This window comes from Lepisosteus oculatus, chromosome 2 (assembly GCF_040954835.1).
Source record: "Lepisosteus oculatus isolate fLepOcu1 chromosome 2, fLepOcu1.hap2, whole genome shotgun sequence".
NCBI lineage: Eukaryota > Metazoa > Chordata > Actinopteri > Semionotiformes > Lepisosteidae > Lepisosteus > Lepisosteus oculatus.
In genome coordinates this window covers 5603826-5622581 of record NC_090697.1, presented here as the reverse complement: position 1 = coordinate 5622581, position 18756 = coordinate 5603826, and the positions used below count along the sequence as shown (strand labels likewise).

Genomic DNA, 18756 nt, shown 5'->3' with positions numbered 1-18756 from the left:
AAGTTTGATAGAACTCATCAGATGCAAAAGGAGATCCCAGGAGCTTACTGGTGAGGTTAGTAAGACATGGACAAAGAGCTGAGAAACTAGCTTTGTGTAAAGGTATAGGTATAGGAAACCAGTCCAGGACACAGGTAGCAGGTCTCGTTTTAGTTACCAAAGCTGTTAGATCAACAGCATTAAAATGAAACAAACGAGAAACTACAAAAACAACAGGGAGGGAGGAAGCAACTGTTTTGATTGCAGAAGGGGGTGGGGAGGATCATTAACAGCCTATTAATATTTTGTTGCCAAAGAGTGGCAGAATCTGTGATCTTCGATTGTTACAAAATAAGTGATTATCTAGACCAGCATAGAAGTAACACCTACACCACCGCCCCAGCCACTTGACACACTGAATACGATACATAGAACACAAAAGCAAGACAGGGAGTTCAATACAGTTTACTTTCTTGAAACAATTATGTATAATGATCTCTTCCATCCATACAATATGCAGCTCTATTACAGTTTTAATAATTGTTTTTGCTTAATGTTTAACGTTTAAAGTGTTTAACTACAAAACCTTTTATGGTGAAATTAAATGTCTGATGTTGTTTAAAAGAAGATAAATGTCTTTTAATTAAAAGAATGTTAAAAACTGCATTCCAAACTAAACATGAAAATCAGCAGTTGATTGTTTACATAGTAGATGGTGACATTTTTTCATCTTTGTGGCCAAAACATAAAAATCTAATTCTGTCTTACCTAACTATATCAAAAATAAATATGAAAAACAGTCCTTCGACTCCATTATGATGGAGGTTTACTGGGCCTTTATATTGAAGAAATGGCACTGAAACAAGAGGTTGCTGTTCACTAGGAGAGTTCAGCAGTGTTTCAGGGAAAGAAAGTGGACCAGGAAACCAGAGACATTTATCTACATGCTGATCAGCTGAAAAGGAATCTGTTCTCACTTGGAAGCCAAATTCAAGGTAACATCTGCTTTTGCTTCAGCATAAAAAACATTCTTCTAAACCATAAATAAAACAACATTACCATGCATCGTTTTTTCATTTATTTTACATAATCTGCATATTCTTTGTCAATGTGCATGTCATGGTATTAGAAGTATATTATCAGCATTGTGTCTTGATTGACTCAGATTTCTGTGTTTTATTAGCGTGCGGTTAAATACTCCAAGGTAATGTTAACTGAAAGTGCTTCAGATGCAGCATATGAGAAGTTTGGAAAATGGAGGTGGACAGACTCTTCTCTCCTTTTCCATACCTTTTTATCTTCTTTTTTCACTCCTCCTTCTCATCTACAACTTCCTCTTGTTGAGAGATTTTCTGTACTCATTTTCTTGTTTCATATTTGCTTTGCCTTTACCAGATATTGTAAGCGACTGGGCTTTCTACAGTGTGGTGCACGACCTGACTCTGGAGGAAGTCTCCCAGAGGATCTCAGAGTCTGAGTATATGGTGGAGAACATGAGAAAAATAGATTTCCCCTCGCAAGAACCTACCGCAAAAGAGGAGGCTGTCAAAGCCCAGGAACGTGAGTGAGATTAGCCTTCTGTGGTTCGGTATACAGTACAACCATTGCATTTTAATAAAAATATTTGTGTTAGGTGTGAAGGGATACACCTAAGTCATGATATTAGTCAAGCAATATTAATCACGATACACACACCACCAGGCAAGACACATACTGAGAGCATACTGGAAGATTTGTTTGTGTCTGTAAATTCATTTAACATTGGAAAAAAAGCTGTGCGAAGGTCAATTAGTGTGCATTGCGGGCTTACTCTCTGGGTTAAGCAGTACTATGTTAACCAACTGCTAGGCTCCCATTTATCACTAGGGGAGCCCCAGACTGTTCATTTCAAATAGGTAACCTTCCTAATTACATAGCTGCTTAATTCAAGATGCCTGCTGAGGAAGTCAATTACAGTACACCGGGCAATAATATGTACAGACATACCTGTATATACAGTGTATATATATAATTTTTCAATCATTTTCTGATAATATTATGCTAAGTGGCTTGCGGGCTTCACAATTACATCTTTTATACAGTCCAAGACTGAGCCACATTAATACAGTGGGGTTGCTGGAGCAATTTAATGTAAAATATCTTTGATATTATGGCTATAGTTCTCCCTTTCTGGAATTTGACTCCATGATCCTGCTGTAAGGAGATAAGAGCTGTAATCACTACTTCATCCCTGCTCACAGTTGTGAATGCTATAGGGAGATAATTATTCTAAATGTTTTAATACAGTATATTATTTCATATTTAGTATATTACTGTATATGCAGTATAAACTGTACACCACATAAAACCTAACATATATGTATTTTTCAATATACTGTGTAAAAGAAACAAGGCATACATCAGAGCAGTGTAGTTTGGTCATTGTGTGATTATTATGTGAGCTTTTGTTCAATGTGGTGTAATAGTACCCTGCAACTCATTTCACAATCCAAATGCAATTTTATTTTCTCAATTCGGATGGTTTACCATCTCACCCTTACCAGAGTAAAGGGAATACCAAAGATGCACTCTGGCTTTATTGCAGTTGCTTTTGCTCTCCTGATGCAATTGATCACTGTGTCTCAAGACTTTATAGATTTTGCAATGCACAATGATAAAGTGCAGTTGTATTTTCTCTCCTGATTCATCTGTTATTTGTCTATTTCAGGAGAACCTGGGCTGCTCTTCTATAAAATATTTTTTTTCTCTATCTGAAAACAATCCTGCAATCCTATTAAGTCCTGATCTAAACATATTCCAAAATTATTATTTATTTGTTGGCCTTCTGTATTGACCTACTGTATGTGTTGTCCTATGATCATGAATCACAGGGGTTTTATACTATGTCTCAAACATTACACAAACTGATGCAGAGTGAAAACTGGTCTTTTTAGTTCGCAGGAAGGTCCTCCAACTAGGGAAGAGGCTAAACAGCACTGTGGGACAGATTTCACCCATACGAAACCAGATCTCCGACTTCAGCCGCAAGCTGTCTGACTCGAGGGAATTTCTCGGGGAGGCCGTGAGAACCACCCACAGCACTGTGGAGAAGAACAAAGACAATCTTGTCAAATTCCAGAGGAATGAGGTAACAATAATGTGCAGCGGCCCAAGCCCAAAGACAAGCGCGCTGCAAGGCTAGTTCCCGAGTGAGAACAATGAGCATATCAGTTTCTCATCACAGTCTGATCAATGCAGCATTCTAAGAAAGAGTTTTCGTAAAGAGCTCATTTGCAATATTTAAGGCTGGAAATTCAACGGTCATGTGAAGGTCAAAGTACACAGAGTTGTACTGATGTGGAACTTTTTAAAATTAGGTTTCATTGTGCTGAGTGTTCCCCTGACAGTGAAGATGTCTCAGACAGGGCTTTCCGTTTCTGCCGCAGTGTGAAGTAACGAAGGCCAGAGTGCTCGATAAGTCAGTGCTCGCTTTTTGTACATATACAGTAAAGCAATAAGAACAGCAGATGCCTTTCAGGAAATGCTGAGCATATGTACCACATTTGTTTAAGCAACGAAATGGGCTGTGTTTCTTCCATCCAGCTCTGCCAATATATTAAATAACATCCTTTCACAGGGAAAGAGTTTTCCCACATGAACATGTTTCTCTTTTCTAGATCAGTGGAAGTAAAATAGTTTTTTAACAGGTTTTTCAAAAAAGCTACTATCCAACACATCTCCTCAGTCTCCTCCCATAACTCCGTTAACTCCATAACAGTACGTCTGAGACTTTAGGATGTCCCAGCACTTCTGGCAAGCAATGCCAGCTGCCTGTTTGTAGAGGTGTAAGAATATTGATGGATACACACACAGCCCCGCTTTGCATATGAATTTTGTTAACGATTTACCTTATCTGATCATCTTAGAGTTGCAATCAACACATTTACATTCTGCACACTGCAGCCTGAATCTGATTTAATGCACTTAAATTTGACACACACTGCAACTAACAGACATCTATTCAGCATACAGTACTTCTCATGTCTGACCTCCACCCGTGCCTACTCTCCTCCAAGCCTGTGTCAATGAAGGCAAGTGTCTGTTCAATCACAAGAGCCTCTCAGTTCAGAAACCCCACCCCATTCTTGTGCGGATTATGTCATGTCTCCAGCAGCAGTAAGAAACAATAATGCTCCGCACACGATTCCCCAGGACGCCTCAGCCTATTCCAGAAGCACGAGGCACAGTGCTGGGCCAGGCAGGCCTACAAGGGAAAAGGAGTTTTTAAGGTGGCTTGTCAAATACAGGCAGCATGGGTTTGGGAGTCAGCCAAAATTGCCCACAGACAGACAATGGAGGCTGGAATCAAACACAGGACCCTGGAGCTGTGATGCAGGAGCACTTAGTGTCATTCCTCTCATCTCTATCTCAGCCCAACCAGGCAAAATAGCAAGAATCTCCCTTCAGCTCCACCACGGGAAAAATCATGCAGCATGTTTTCAAGCGTTATTCAGTCTATAGCATTTCATTAAAAAAAAACAATTCTTCCCTCTTTCTGTGTATATTTATCTCCATACTTTGTGTCTCTGAATACAGTATCACAGACTTCTCCAAAAGGATTGTGAAGTGCAAATCATACTCGTCGGCCCTTTCCACAAAAACGCGAAGCTTTTATTTACAAGCAGGTTAAAAGCTGACAGTCACCAGCAGGCAGTGAAAGGTGTGGACTGAGTGAAGCTCAGGAGCTGCTGCTGCTCCCAAATGTGTTAGTTTCTAAACTAAGCATTTATTTAATTTACATACAGTAAGACCCCGGCATTTAGTTAGAAAATGAGTCTACTGATTATTAAGAAACCACTATAATTACTGCCTTCAAACATTCCTTTCTGACAATTAAACAATTACAAGCTTATTTTCAGTATATATTTTACTTCATTGCTCAGAAAACCAAAATGCTCCCCTCCTTCCCATCCTTTATCCTGCATTTGAAGGCACTCTTGGGATTTCTGTGTTGGCCGTTACATCTTTATTAACTGACAGTTGGACTGCTGGGTCTTTTAGCTATAGGCTATGCCGAATTTCAGTAGTTTTTAAATCTCCATAATTAGGAACTGAACTTTTTATAAATTAATTGATTAACATGCCTTTTAAACAAAGGGGGTTTCTCATTAAAAGTCCTTCCATACTTGGCAGTGTTACCACTCTGCTGAAAAAGAGTTATCAGCGCTTCATCTTTGTCATTTGGACATTTTTTAGTTATTTTTATTTTTATTAACCTGAATATTACTCACCAATGGAACTGACCCTCTATAAATGCAACTGGCAATTGTTCTATTCTTATACAAAACACTCCTTTTTGTCCCTTTTTGTCCTCCATTTGCCCCAAACCAATATGGTGTGGCAAAACAATAACTTGAACTTTATGAATGCTAAAATAGTTATGGGAGGTATAAATTAACAGGTGTTGGGCCACGTTCATAAAACATTCACTTTCCTGCCAAGAGGACTGCACTGCTTTTAATAATAAAAACCACACCATGGATCTAAAAAAATAAGAATACGAGTATGCTTACAAACACAAAGGGGGCACTTTTAATTACTGTAAATGTGCATGCATTTCAACAACATGGTTGGATAGCTTGTATCATGTTTCCTCAATCAGAATCTACATAACATTTTTTGAAACACATATTTTTTTAAATTCATTTCAAAATTCAAACTTTGCTTTGATGTATGTCTTAATTGTTGACTTGCATACAGCTAGTAATGCACTGGATAACTAATCTAAGAATGGCATTTTCTGTCTGTCCATCTACAGTACCTGTCCAGCTTTCTGACCTCTATTAAGTAGAGCTGAAGTTAGGAAATCTCTATACTGATGTCTGTTGCTCAGCAGCTGATGCTGAAATATTACAATATAAAACACAATACACGTTTTACCTACTGTACTGCCTGTATAGCCTTTGTCTTCAGGATGTTTCTAACCTGAGCTGAAGTGAGGTTCCAGCATAAGCAGGAGCCATCACTCAGGCTGTTGGCTGTTTTCAACAGGTGTGGCTCCTACACCTGTTTAATCTGATGGGCCTGCAAGACTTCATAGCATAGAGAGCTGCTTTCTGCCTCTGAAAAGCCGTGCATAGTATTAACAGTAAAATATATCTTCATGATTGCAACAGATACACAGTATAAAAAGACACGTTTTATTATTGATTCGCCAGTCTATGGACTTATATTACACTTAAGTTAAAGTTTAAGACAATAGCGGCCTCTAGCGGTACGAAAAAGGAGACGCTGCATCCAAGAATCTGGAAAGGAGCAAGCAAAGGTTTATTCGCCTTGTGTTAAACATTTTTAATACAAAACAAAAACTGACCATGCTGTTTTTCAGGATTTGCGGGACGCTCTGATGGAAAATTATGGCATGGTGAATGAGACCCTACAGCTGGCGGGAGATGTGATCACTGATACAGGTCTGATTGCTGCCGAGTTGGACACTCTCATAAAGGTAAATGGAATTAACCAAAATTACACATTTCTGAAAACGTATACATTTATTTTTTTTAATCTAATGCCACAATTATTAGCACCCGTTTTAAGTATTTAATGCATCTTTCCCTTGCAAGGATAGCAGCACTTTTCTGTAATGTTGTATGAGGGCCGGGGAACACATTGGAGAATACTATGTCCACATTTATTCCACATTCTCAGTGGTAAGATTAAACCTGCTGCAATTGAAGATTTTTATATTTTTTATATTGACTTTGCTGCCTTTTTGTTTTAAGCCAACAATGTGACGAGGGACACCTGACAGCGAGTTGGTATCAACACAATTAGTCAATGGTATTACAACACTTCACCTTGTGTAACTCACCTTGAGCTGCTGTGATCATGTTTCTGAAAATTCTGATCTGATCTCAAGTGTGCCCAGGTGGCTATTTTTTTCTGACCCAAACTAACAGTATCAGTAATAGTAGAAAATTGAGAAAATGTTTGATACTTAAAACATACAAATCTTAACATACAGTATAGCGTGTAAGACCGTAGCACAGCCATGTAGGGTATATAGTGAGATAATAGTGTGAAAAAGCAAAAATGTGTTCTGTACCCAGTTCTGTAGTACAGAAGCACATTACCGCCACCAAGGAAAAAAAAATCCTCCCCCTTATCTCGTGATTATGACAAAATGAACTCGTAATTACGAGATAGTAATTCTCGCATACTTTATGTGATCGTGCGACAGCGCAACTGTCATATAATACCTATAGCACTACATGCCATACATGCTACATACAACTAGCAGACGTAGTTTTAAGCAGTGGAACTGATTGCACATACAACTGTTCTTAACGGAACCATCATTGTCTTGATCTCTAAATCCCACAAAACTGGTCCTCATGCTTATTGTAGTCAGTCCTCCACCACTGGGGACTCAAACCCAGGCCTCCGGCATCACTCAACAGGGAACCAGCCAGCTGAGCTAAAGGGAGATCTCTCCTCATCCCGTTGGCTGAGGTCCCTGCTATTCACAGGGAAGGGGGTTGACGTCATCGCGCTGGCAAGCTGGCTCGCATGTCGGCCGAATGCGTTACATTTTAATGATTCTGTTCATACTTGCTAATAATTGCACGATTTCATTAGAATTAAACCCCAGTTGAAAGTAAATCCGTACAAATCCTGCAGCGCTGGACATTGACACGATCATTAAACCGAAAGTGCCAGCCAAGTTCACGGTAGCGTCTACCGTACAAGCGTTCAGCGCACAATGTTACAGGTTGCACATACACTGAAGTGATCACTGCTATCTCGTAATTACGAGATAAGGGGCCGATCTTATTTTTCTTAGTGGCAGCAATGCGCTTCTGTACTGAAGCAGCCGTTGGGGTTTTTTTTGGGATCCTCAAGACTCAGCTGAAATGCTGATGCTACCCGTACATGGTGTGTGGAACAGCAGCAGTGATGTGACGTGACGTGTGTCTAAATTTGCTCCGCCCAGAACGTGTCCGAGTTCCACGCCGCAGTGGACGGGGCGGGCGGACTCCTGAAGCAGAAGGCGGACAATCTTTCCAGGGCGGAGGGAGACCTGGTGCACCGGGCCGCGGAGCACGCCAGGGAGCTGCAGAGGCTGGCTCTGGATCTGGAATAGTGAGCTCTGTTCCCTTTCTCTCCGTTTTGAAAAATCACAAATCGCGACTAAATTGAAAACAGTGGGAAAATGCATTGGGCTCCGGGCTGTGGTCCAATTCACGCACCTCAGTAGTGATCAGTGCTCTACCCAATCAGAATCCCAGCCCGTTTAAACGTCACTGCCCCAGAGCGAAATTTCTGGGAAATATCTTGGAGTAAAAGTACCGTCTTTTCTAAACTAACGTGCCTGAGTAAAAGTCATAGTATCCTGAAAATGTAAAACTTAAGCAAGATCTTAAACTTTGTAGTCAACTACTTGGCCTAGATCTCGGGAAAAGAATGTAATTGAGTAGTGTAGCAAAGTACTTCTACTTTGTTACTTGACATCCTGAAGGCTTGAGGAAGAGGGATGGCAGGAAGGGTGGGAGAGGGTGGGGAGATATGGGATGGGCATCTCAGTGGGCACGAACAACCACAACAACTAATGTGAATGTAAAGTGTGGAAGGACCACAGACTCCGCATACACAAGTCCTGTGATTACATACTGTCATCTGAAAAGTTACGTAGAACTGAATTATTACAATGAGTAGTGCTAAAAAGGAGGAATGAGGCAGCAACACTTCTGTCTCGGCTCCAGAGAAACGACGTGAGAGAAGATGTAGTCAGGAACAACAGAGAAACACAGCAGCATCTGGAAGCACAGCCTGGCAGCGGCGATGGAAAACAGAAGATCCTTTCCTAGTGTACAACCTCTATGAACATCACTGAATGACAGCTGGGGTGGGGACAGCAGTTTCTCTAGTGGACGCCTTGGTCCGGCAGTAAGCAATTTCTTACCCGTGCTTGCAAGCCAGGACCAGGGAGGACCTGAACACCAGCCACCACTCCGCGGAGGGAGTCCTCCCACAGCACAACCGTGAAGATCTCCACCATCGCTCTCCTGCAGCACTCTGGGATCAGTCTGAACTGGCGGGACTCGGTGACGTACGCTGTCCACGTGAGAGTGGAGTTACGAAGGTCTGCAGGGCAGGTGCTCGTAGATTTAGACAGAGAGCAACATTGGTCTGCGGCCTTTGCAAAGCCCTCGAACCTGGCTTGTGCAGTACAAAGCGGCCTGTATTTTGCTGACAACATTTACCTGAGTGGAGGGAGCTGGAAAGGGAGTTCCTTGGATATTTTGTGGCAGAAGTGTGATGAACCTCACCAAATAGAAGGGGTGCCGAAGCTAACAGGGAGCTGAATTTTGAGCTTTGCCTCTGGACTCTGCCACCTTCCAACTGCTGTCACTAGGGTGCCCTCTCAGAGCCCAGAAATCTGGACCGTGCACTGGAAATGGCCATCCTGGAGGAAGATATTGTCATGGATGGTGACTCCTAAATCCCGCAACTTTGATCTTTTAAACTTTGTAGTCAACTACTTGGCCTAGCAATTTTAAGAGTTCAAGAACCCTTTTTCCCATGCAACTAGTGCATCCACAGATCAGAAAAGACAATTATCCTACATTCAACAATTTCTCTTTTTATTACAGTCTAACAATCTGACTATCGCACAGAACCCATGACACAGGAGACACACACTCACAGACGATATGAACTCCAGGGATCCCACTTACGCGAAAGACACTGTCCCAAAGGAGCAGTACAGAATTCCTGTTCTCCAAACCCCACACTAGTCAGTGACCTGGAAGCCCTCTTCCACCACAGCAAAGAAACTCTGCGTAGTTCTTCGGGTGGCCTTAGGCATCCTCTTCCACTGTGGCCAACCCAAACAATATGGTCCTCTCTGCTCCCCCCCTACTGTGTTTCTCTGAGTCCTGTCCTCACAGGTCTCTTCTCTGGTGCCCAAGTTCTCTCCTGTGTGCAGCGAGGCCGTCTGTGTCCCACCATATTCTTCTCTGTCCGATATCTCAAGTCATGACTAGCGTTTTTGTCATGAGTGTGGGCACAGCTAAGGGCTCGGGCCTAATTAGCAAAACAACTAAATGCAAAAAAGCCGGGAGTAAAAATGCACTATCGGTCACAGGCACAGTTGGAAACCGGTCATGCAACCCCATGCAACTTCTGAACTGTGTCCCAGGCGGCTGCACTAGGAGGACCTTTGACAGAAGGAGGAGCTCAAGCAACAAGAAGAGAAACACATCAGCCCCTTAGGGACACACTGGCCATTCTTGTCAAATATGGTTGATAAGTCAATAAAAGTCAATATATTCATCAAAATCAATATGGTTCCCAACACCTGTGGCCCCACATCCAAATTCTGTCACTGCGTGACACATATTACACTGGAGAGAGTTCTAACGAGATGATCGGCCAAAGTCAGGGGGGCCAACTCAGGGGTGGAGACCGCAAAATGGGAACGAGCCTGCTAGTCAAAACCCAGGCCACAGTCCCCGCCGCGCTCACGGAAAACTGAGACGCGCCTGCAGGTCGAACCACGGACAGGGGTCCGGAGAACAGCGGAAAGCCTGGGTGGCGGCCGAAGCTGAGGTGAGCTGTTCTGGACGTCCAGCTGCCGGTGGTCGGCGGTGGCCCAGCCTCGCTCCCAGCCCACAGATTCTCCGTGTGCTGAAGTTATGTTCCTTCCGTCGGCTTGTTCACGTGAGCTGGTGCACCTCTGCTTTGCTCTTGGCAAAGGGGAACCCGCGAGAGTCTCCTCATATAGAAGCATATAAATATATCTCCCTATATTTATAATATTGTGGAAACGCTAAGCACAAAAACACAAGAACATTTCAATCTAGTCAAAAATGGCAGAGGATGTGGAGTGCAGTACTTGAAATTATTATTTGATTTCTGAAGAGACTTGGAACTGTTGCAGCAGCTTGGCTCAAAGGCTAACATTTTCCAAAAGGTATTTGTCTCATGAACTGGCAGGAAAAAAGGGGAACCAGTATATTTTACTCCTGTTTATTTTCTAATGGCTGTTTTTCTCTCACAAACACTGAACCATCCTCAAATGTAGATGGGTGCATTGGAAATAATGGAAAATGTACGTTTCTTTTTCTTCTTCCCTTAGTAATCTGAAAAACATCGATGCCAATGGGTTTGTTCAGAAAGCAGTAAACGCTTCCAATGTGTATGAAAACATTGTCAAGTATATAGAGGAAGCAAACGCTACCGCAGAAACTACACTTAACTTTGCGCAGAGGGCTGATGATGTAAGTGTCTGAAGGTTGCCAACACTGTCTCTATTAACCTACAGTGCGTATTTCAGGATGTGAGATTCCTTCAGAGTAGATGCTGTAAAACTGTTTCACTAGGAATAACAACACTGAAGAATCAATCATACTGAAAGGATCATGAAGTGTTTCAGTCAAGAAAAGTTGTCTTAACCCGCTTGGCCGAGGGCTGACCTCCTGGCCAGAAGACGAGGAGGCTGGGGACCCCCTGCAGAGTGAGGGGTGACCCAGAGGCAGCTGCAGAGGGGGAGGTGGGGGGGGTATGAGGCAGAAAGACATGCAAGGAAGAGAAGGGGGTTATAGTATTTCTGCTGTTTTAGGTGAGGAGACATGTCAGGAGCAGCTACGTATTTCTGACAACAGAGTCTAATTGAACTTGGCTGTTGTCATCCCCCCCGAACTTTCGTTATAAACTCCATTTAAACTACTTCACGTCCATGTTCTAGCACGGTTCATGCTTAATTTCTCAGCTCCTCACAAACAAAAACAGATCTGTACATCTTGACACCTTTACACTCAGCAGAGCGTTTCTGCGGTTTCTATACTAAGAGAAGGAATCGGGACCGGAGCTATCACAGGCTGCTGCCATGAATGTTGTTGTACTTTTTCTTCACATGATCTTCCCTGTTTTAAAGGCAATATCGGGAATCACAGCTGAGGTCGGCTTCAATAAGCAAAAAAGCCGTGAGGTCTTTGTAGGAGCCACTAACGTACAGACAAGACAAGATGGTAATTTCCGTTTTAGACTTTTATGTTATACACATGATGTTTATGTTATTGTTTTAAGGCATGTTTATTTAAAATCATTATTCCTGAATAGACAGTGAATGTTTCATTTGTGCCTATTCGCTGAAGTGACAGCATAAGATTGTTTTTTGTTAGCTCTTTCTATCTCACCCTGTTGACTGTATTAAATACCTCTTACATGTATCGCTTTCTCAGAGTCAGAAGCTTCACTGAGTGACAACAGGAAATATGTAGATGAAACAAAGGAGACAATGAGTGAAGTTAGACAAAAACTGTCAGAAGCTTTAAGTCGACTCAATACCATTGATAAAGGTAAGGGGTGTTGGATTATAGTTTCTTCCAAATGCTGTCCAGCAACTACAGGAATACTGTACTATTCTATTATGTTTTGTGACGAAAAGTGAAATTAAAATTGGGAAAAAAGTGTTAGAAATATAATAAAGTTCCTTGCATTTATAGAATGTTTTTCATCCCAAAGGGATAATTTAATAGCTCATACAAGTTCGGAATCATCTATCATCAGAAAGCTTGTTATTCCTGGCTAGGGCACCAGAGCCCAGAGCCTGTCCTGGAAGCATAGGGCACATGGTAGAGCCCTGGGTGGGACACCAGTCTATCTCAGAGTCATAGTTTTTACAAGATCTGTCATGGATATGTTAGCACATTGCGAAATGTACAGTATGTGCTCTTTGAAAATGAATAACTACAAAAAGCAACAGCACTGCCACTGTCTTCAATTTGTCAGCAGGGTGAAGTGTTATTATTGTGTTACTATTCAGGGCTGTTAAGAGTGAGTTGGGGGTAAAATGAAGAGGTGCCACGGGGGTGTAGCAATTAGCACTCATACGCCATGGGTCTTGGGTTCGAAATACTACGTTAGAACTTAAGTTCTAATAGTTTAACCAAGGCTGGAGTGCTTACAGTGTGGAGTTTGTGTATTTTCTCCCCATAGTGCAATGAATGTTTGGACATTATTGGTCATATGTAGTATATGTGGACATTAAAGTAACATCTACACCAGAATGGAAATCTCCAAAGTATAAATGTATTCAAAGAGGACACTATTAACACAATGGGATTAACATAATCACTTATTTAAGGTTCTGAATCAACATCATAATTACAGTTATGTAGCGCTTTTCTGGACACTCCACTCAAAGCTCTTTACAGGTAATGGGGATCCCCTCCACCACCAGTGTGCAGCCCCACCTGGATGATGTGACAGCAGCCAGAGTGCACCAGTACACTCCCCACACACCAGCTCTCACTGGGGAGGAGAGCAAGAGTGATGAAGACAATTCATCGATGGGGGTTATTAGGAGGCCATGATTGGTAAAGGCCAATGGGAAATTTTGGCCAGGACGACAGGGTTATACCCCTACTCTTTTCGAGAAACGCCCTAGGATTTTTAATGACCACTGTGAGTCAGGACCTCAGTTTTATGTCTCATCTGAAGGATGGCGTCTTTTTACAATATAGCGCCCCCGTCACTATACTGGGGCATTAGGACCCACATAGACTGCAGAGTGAGCGCCCCCTACTGGCTGCGGTAACATCTCTTCCAGCAGCAACCATAGTTTTTCCCAGGAGGTCTCCCATCCAGGTACTGACCAGGCTCACACCTGCTGAGCTTCAGTGGGCTGCCAGTTGTGAGTTGCAGGGTGATACGGCTGCTGACAATATATATAATATAAACATTACCATCACATGTGAAAGCTCTTCAAAGAGCACGAGACTTCCTTCATTCATTTTCATTACCTTATTACATTAATCTTAAACGTTTTTAGCTTTAACTGGCATGTTGTTCAACACTGAACTGAAGCAGTTTCTCAGTTTTAATTTTTAGTTCAGATGCTCGGGCATACTGTAATGGGCTTCATCTCACTCATTTTAGGAAAGGAGTAAGACAAGCGTACAGTACACGCTGGAACCCAGGGTGTTATGTCTGTGGCATTAATTTATAGCTGAAGCAAAACTTTTTTTTGGAATGACAGTTAATACGGCACAGCGCCTGACGTTTGCAAGAGGGGTTGCGGAGAGTACCCTGAACAACACAGCTCAGGTCCTGCAGAGTATCAGTCCCGTCAATGCGGAAGTCCAGGAATGGGCGAGAAACCTGAACAATTCGGAATATGACACCTCTGCATACAAGCTGGCAGTGAACACAGCAGGGGAAGCAGGTACAGTACCTCTATCTTCTCCATATTTGTAACTGTGGCAAAGACTTACAGTAGTTGTAAAAAGTAACAGATAAGTTAATTGTACTGCTGTGTTTAATTGTACTGCTCTACAAAATATGTACTGTATGAGTAGAAACCCTGTTTTCCGTATGGTTTAAGTCTTTAGTGATAAAATGGGGATAGATGATGTGTTCTTGACAAGAATAATCAGTTCTCCTTTTCGGTATTTGTTCATTGAAAACTACAGTATAGGTAGAAAATATCAAAAGAAATTAAAGACTTTGTGTGCTTTTACTTTCACAGATTTCCGTGAAGTGTTTTGACGGACATTACAGAAAACTTTTGACCTAATATACCTGAATTGTCTTCTGCCATTATAATAGAATCATATTGTCACATGACGGAGGAACATTGTTGTTTCAGTCAATACAGATGTATAAGCACTGTTTGTGATTCATTACATCACAGATATATTCTAAATGTTACAATTCTGACTATTTGATCTGTCACTGTTCCTGCTGTTCCTGAAAAGGAATTAGAAGTACGCACTAAAAATCAGATTAGTGTCTCTGAATATCAAGAGCTGTTCACTCTCTCTTAGCAACCTGGGAGTTTAAAATGAGTAAATCATGTTTGAGGCTTTTCTTCTTCTTTATTGGAACCCATGCTCACCTGCCATCTTGATTATAGTGGAAAGCCTAACGGAGATAGTCCCCGAACTGCTGGATAAACTGCGAGTAGTGGAAGAGAAAAAGCCCGTGAAAAATATTTCCACCAACATCATGAGAATCAGAGAGCTCATTGCCCAGGCCAGGAGTGTAGCCAGGAAGGTAAGCTACAAAACATCCCATCGCTTTTCCGTGGCCCAGAGCGCATCCCAAGAAGCAGGATACACCCTGGACAGGACGACAATTAATCGCAAGGCACGCACACACACACACCAAGGCCAATTTTACAGAAGCCAGTTAACCTAATGGCTTGTCGTTTGACTGTGGAAGGAATCCAGAGGTCCTGGAGGAAACCCAGCTGATCATGAACATGGAAACTCCACACGGATAGTAACCCAGGTGTGGACTTGAGCCTATGGCTCTAGTGCAGCAACACATCAATGCTAACCATCGTGCCAGCATCATATCCCAGCTGCAAAACAACAAAAGCAAAACATTCTCACTGATCAATTCTAGATGTTGGAGTGAGGAGCTGTGTCAGCGTGTGTTGGCTGCAAAGGAACAAGTAAAGGTTAATTCCACACCGAAAAGTCGAAGGAAGCAAGGCAAAGTTTTGCCTGCTGACACACCTGAAGAAGGCTCAACAGCCAAAATCAGTGTGAAATGAATTTTTATTTGTTCCTTTTTTTTATTACAACCCCCTGAAAAGCTATATCGTCTACACAGAGTGCATGGAAACTTTAAAATTTACTTTTGAAAATTCATAGGTTACACGGGTCTTGCTCAGTCTTCACCATTAGTTCAGTGTAGTGGGCTTTGTAAATGTCACCATGCTAATAAAGAGACAACTTTTGGTGGAGGTGAAATTAAATGTAATATATATATTGAATCAGATATATTGTAAGGTAATTGGCAGTTAGGGATAAACAGCCATTGCCTTTTGGAGAAACATTGCCAACATTACAATGTTTTCTCCTTCTTTGTAAATCAGGTCCAGGTCTCCATGAAGTTTGATGGTCAGACAGCTGTTGAAGTCCACCCTCAGACAAACCTTGAAGAGCTGAAGACTGTCACTTCCATAAGTTTATACATGAAGATAGAAACTGAAAAGGAGCCTGTGCAAAACAGATTCATCTTCTATCTGGGTAATAAAAATGTAAGTCTCAACTTAAAAGGTCTTTCACAGACGTGTAAAGTTTCACTTGATTATGGACCTTCACAACGTGTAGTCACAGTAAAGCAACAAATACATGTTCTTTGTACGGTATCTAGGAACCCATTTAAAAGTATCCCAATGCAAAGACTTTGAGACAGTACCTCTCAACAAATGCAATAATCTTAATTTTTGCCTCTTTAATCTACAATTTTATCTTTTTCTATCCAATTTATTTTACATGTATTATATATAAACATTTAACCCCTTTAACCAATACAGGCTTGCGGGGGTGCTGGAGCCTATCCCAGCAAGCAACAGTTGCAAGGCAGGGTACACCCTGGATGGGACACCAGTCCATCATAGAGTGGGCTGACACAAATACAGACACAAACACTCACACCAGGAGCCAATTCATCTACCAGCATGTCTTTGGACAGGGAGGAAACTGGAGCACGCAAACACAGGGAGAACATGCAAACTCCCCACAGGCAGAACCCCAGTTCTGGGATTGAACCCAGGGCCCCAGCGCTGTGAGGCAGCAAACATACCTTTAAATTAATTGGGCAATTTTGTGATTGATCGTATCAAATAAATCTCTGTGAGCTCAGGTCAGAACAGCCCACATGAGGAGGAGATTGTCGAGCAGGCTGTCCATTACATTGCAATATTAGCTTTAGACCCTGACCTTTGAGGCCCTGCAGACATGCTCCCCCAACACCTCCTGCCTGCCAGTCATTCATCTCCTGACACACTGCAGGCTTCACAGTGTATCGCAGGAAACAGTTCAAATGGTGCATTCTAAGCCTGCATGTGACTGAGCAGGGGAGTTGTGTTGTTATGAGTTTGGAAGCTAATGCACCCCAACCCCTGGATGAAATTGGGATACATTGTAATTAATTACTCATACCTCTCCAAGCTAATTCTAAGGTTATTTGCTGCAGTTTGTGTTAGAATACACTGGTCACGGGAAAAATGCATTACTGTGCATAAACATGGGGTACAAATATCAATAATCATACTGTAAACTCAAATTTCAGTGACCACTTTGTAGATTATAGGATTCATAATTTAAGAAGATCAGTAAATATTCCATCCTGATGCTTGCAATTCTGTTACCTATGAACAAATCATAGGAAAAATTCATGCTGGAAGCCCGTTACCTTTTCTTTTCACAGGGCAGAAAGGACTATATGGGCCTTGCTATCAAGAACAATAACCTGGTCTACATCTACAATCTTGGAGGTGGTGATATCGAAATCCCCTTGAGTTCGAAGCCTGTCAGTACTTGGCCCCCTTCTTTCAACCTTGTGAAAGTGGAAAGGTAAGTGTATTGATTTTTATCATGTGCCAGAGATTCCGTAAAATCTTTGTTTTTATTGAATTTCCACTAGGTCTGGGTAAAGCATATATGGGTATAGTTCCAAAAAAGACTAATATACAGTATATAGCTATTATACTGTTTTTAACATCTGGGAAAGGTATTACTGAAAAGGCTGTTCAGAAACTTCAATACTCAAGATCAAGGCTAAGTATGCTGTATCTTTATGTAATGCTAATTTTATCTTTCTTGCCCAACGAGAGGATACACGTGAAATCGACAGGGAAGTGCCGCACATCTTTACACCAACAGTGGTGGGAGTTTGAAACAAGCCAATTCCTTAGCTTCTTTCAACAAATAACCAGACGTGAATTTTGGATGAATGAGATACTTATGATCAAATGACCTACAGGTAGCTGGGCTGAATGGCGTCCTGTTGTTTTTAGCTGTTCTTGTTAAGTACTGTATAAGTCCGTCTCCAGAGCTTCCCAGTGCAGTTCTGTGTACTGTGCTAGATTTGTAAGACCCCCAGCTTCTCTCTTTCACTCTTGTCTTGGGTAGACCAAAGTAGCTCTAGGACACACCCCCCTTTGTCAACAAGAAGAGGTGCCAGATTGATAAGGGTGAGACTCTGACAGATCGTGACAACACTCTTGGTCTTCCGGCAGGCTCGGCAGACATGGGAAGGTGTTCTTCACTGTACCGAGCACCGTCAGGAGCACGGCCGAGCAGAAGTTCATTCAGAAGGGGGAAGCTCCTGGGGTGGAGTCTCTGTTTGACCTGGACCCTGACAACACGGTCCTCTTTGTCGGGGGCGTTCCTCCAGACTTCAGGGTACAGCTGTTGCTCCACCTGCAGTGCGGCTGGGCCTCTTCACACCCAGATACTGTATAATCACAGGACAGAAGGCCCCTCTGTGTCCCCGAGTGTCGGTCCGGCTTGGCATTGGGGCACACACATCATACACAATTTCACACTTTATTATTTACCACCACCACCAACACAACAACAACAACAACAACAACAATGATAACATCTTTTTCAAATATCTTTAAAATCTTTTTGATTCTGTTGCATATGGTTGTATAAAGCAATACTGTACTTTAAATTGTGCAGATGTTCTTCCACTAAAAAGTTGACTGTTATTTTGTTTGATCCTTTAAACACATACTTAGGACATTTCACTCTTGCTGCTTCCTTTTTAAAAAAATGCTGTACCTTCAAGACATTTGTGTGGTATATATTGTACATCAAAGACATGTACAGCACAGTATGTACCTGTACAGTACAGCCTGAACTCAGAGTCAAAGCATCTATGGATTCTGATAGCATGTGTTAAAGGATCAGTCTATTTTGAGCATATTTTACTAGCATCAAAGGTGAGGTTTTTCTGCTTTTCTTGAGGAATTTATAGGTTAACGGTGTG

General features: G+C 42.0%; 1 protein-coding gene across 1 annotated transcript in view; it reads left to right on the top strand.

Moving 5' to 3' along the window:
• Window positions 1-18756, top strand: part of lama4 (laminin, alpha 4) — a 47908-nt gene that overhangs the window by 15501 nt on the left and 13651 nt on the right. Inside the window, exons 11-23 of the mRNA XM_015354949.2 lie at window positions 863-974; window positions 1375-1539; window positions 2913-3106; window positions 6347-6463; window positions 7952-8100; window positions 11099-11240; window positions 11897-11990; window positions 12204-12320; window positions 14003-14188; window positions 14879-15018; window positions 15848-16012; window positions 17188-17333; window positions 17999-18164. Of these exons, the coding sequence (XP_015210435.2) occupies window positions 863-974; window positions 1375-1539; window positions 2913-3106; window positions 6347-6463; window positions 7952-8100; window positions 11099-11240; window positions 11897-11990; window positions 12204-12320; window positions 14003-14188; window positions 14879-15018; window positions 15848-16012; window positions 17188-17333; window positions 17999-18164 (1893 nt within the window). The remainder of the gene's footprint in view (window positions 1-862; window positions 975-1374; window positions 1540-2912; window positions 3107-6346; window positions 6464-7951; window positions 8101-11098; window positions 11241-11896; window positions 11991-12203; window positions 12321-14002; window positions 14189-14878; window positions 15019-15847; window positions 16013-17187; window positions 17334-17998; window positions 18165-18756) is intronic.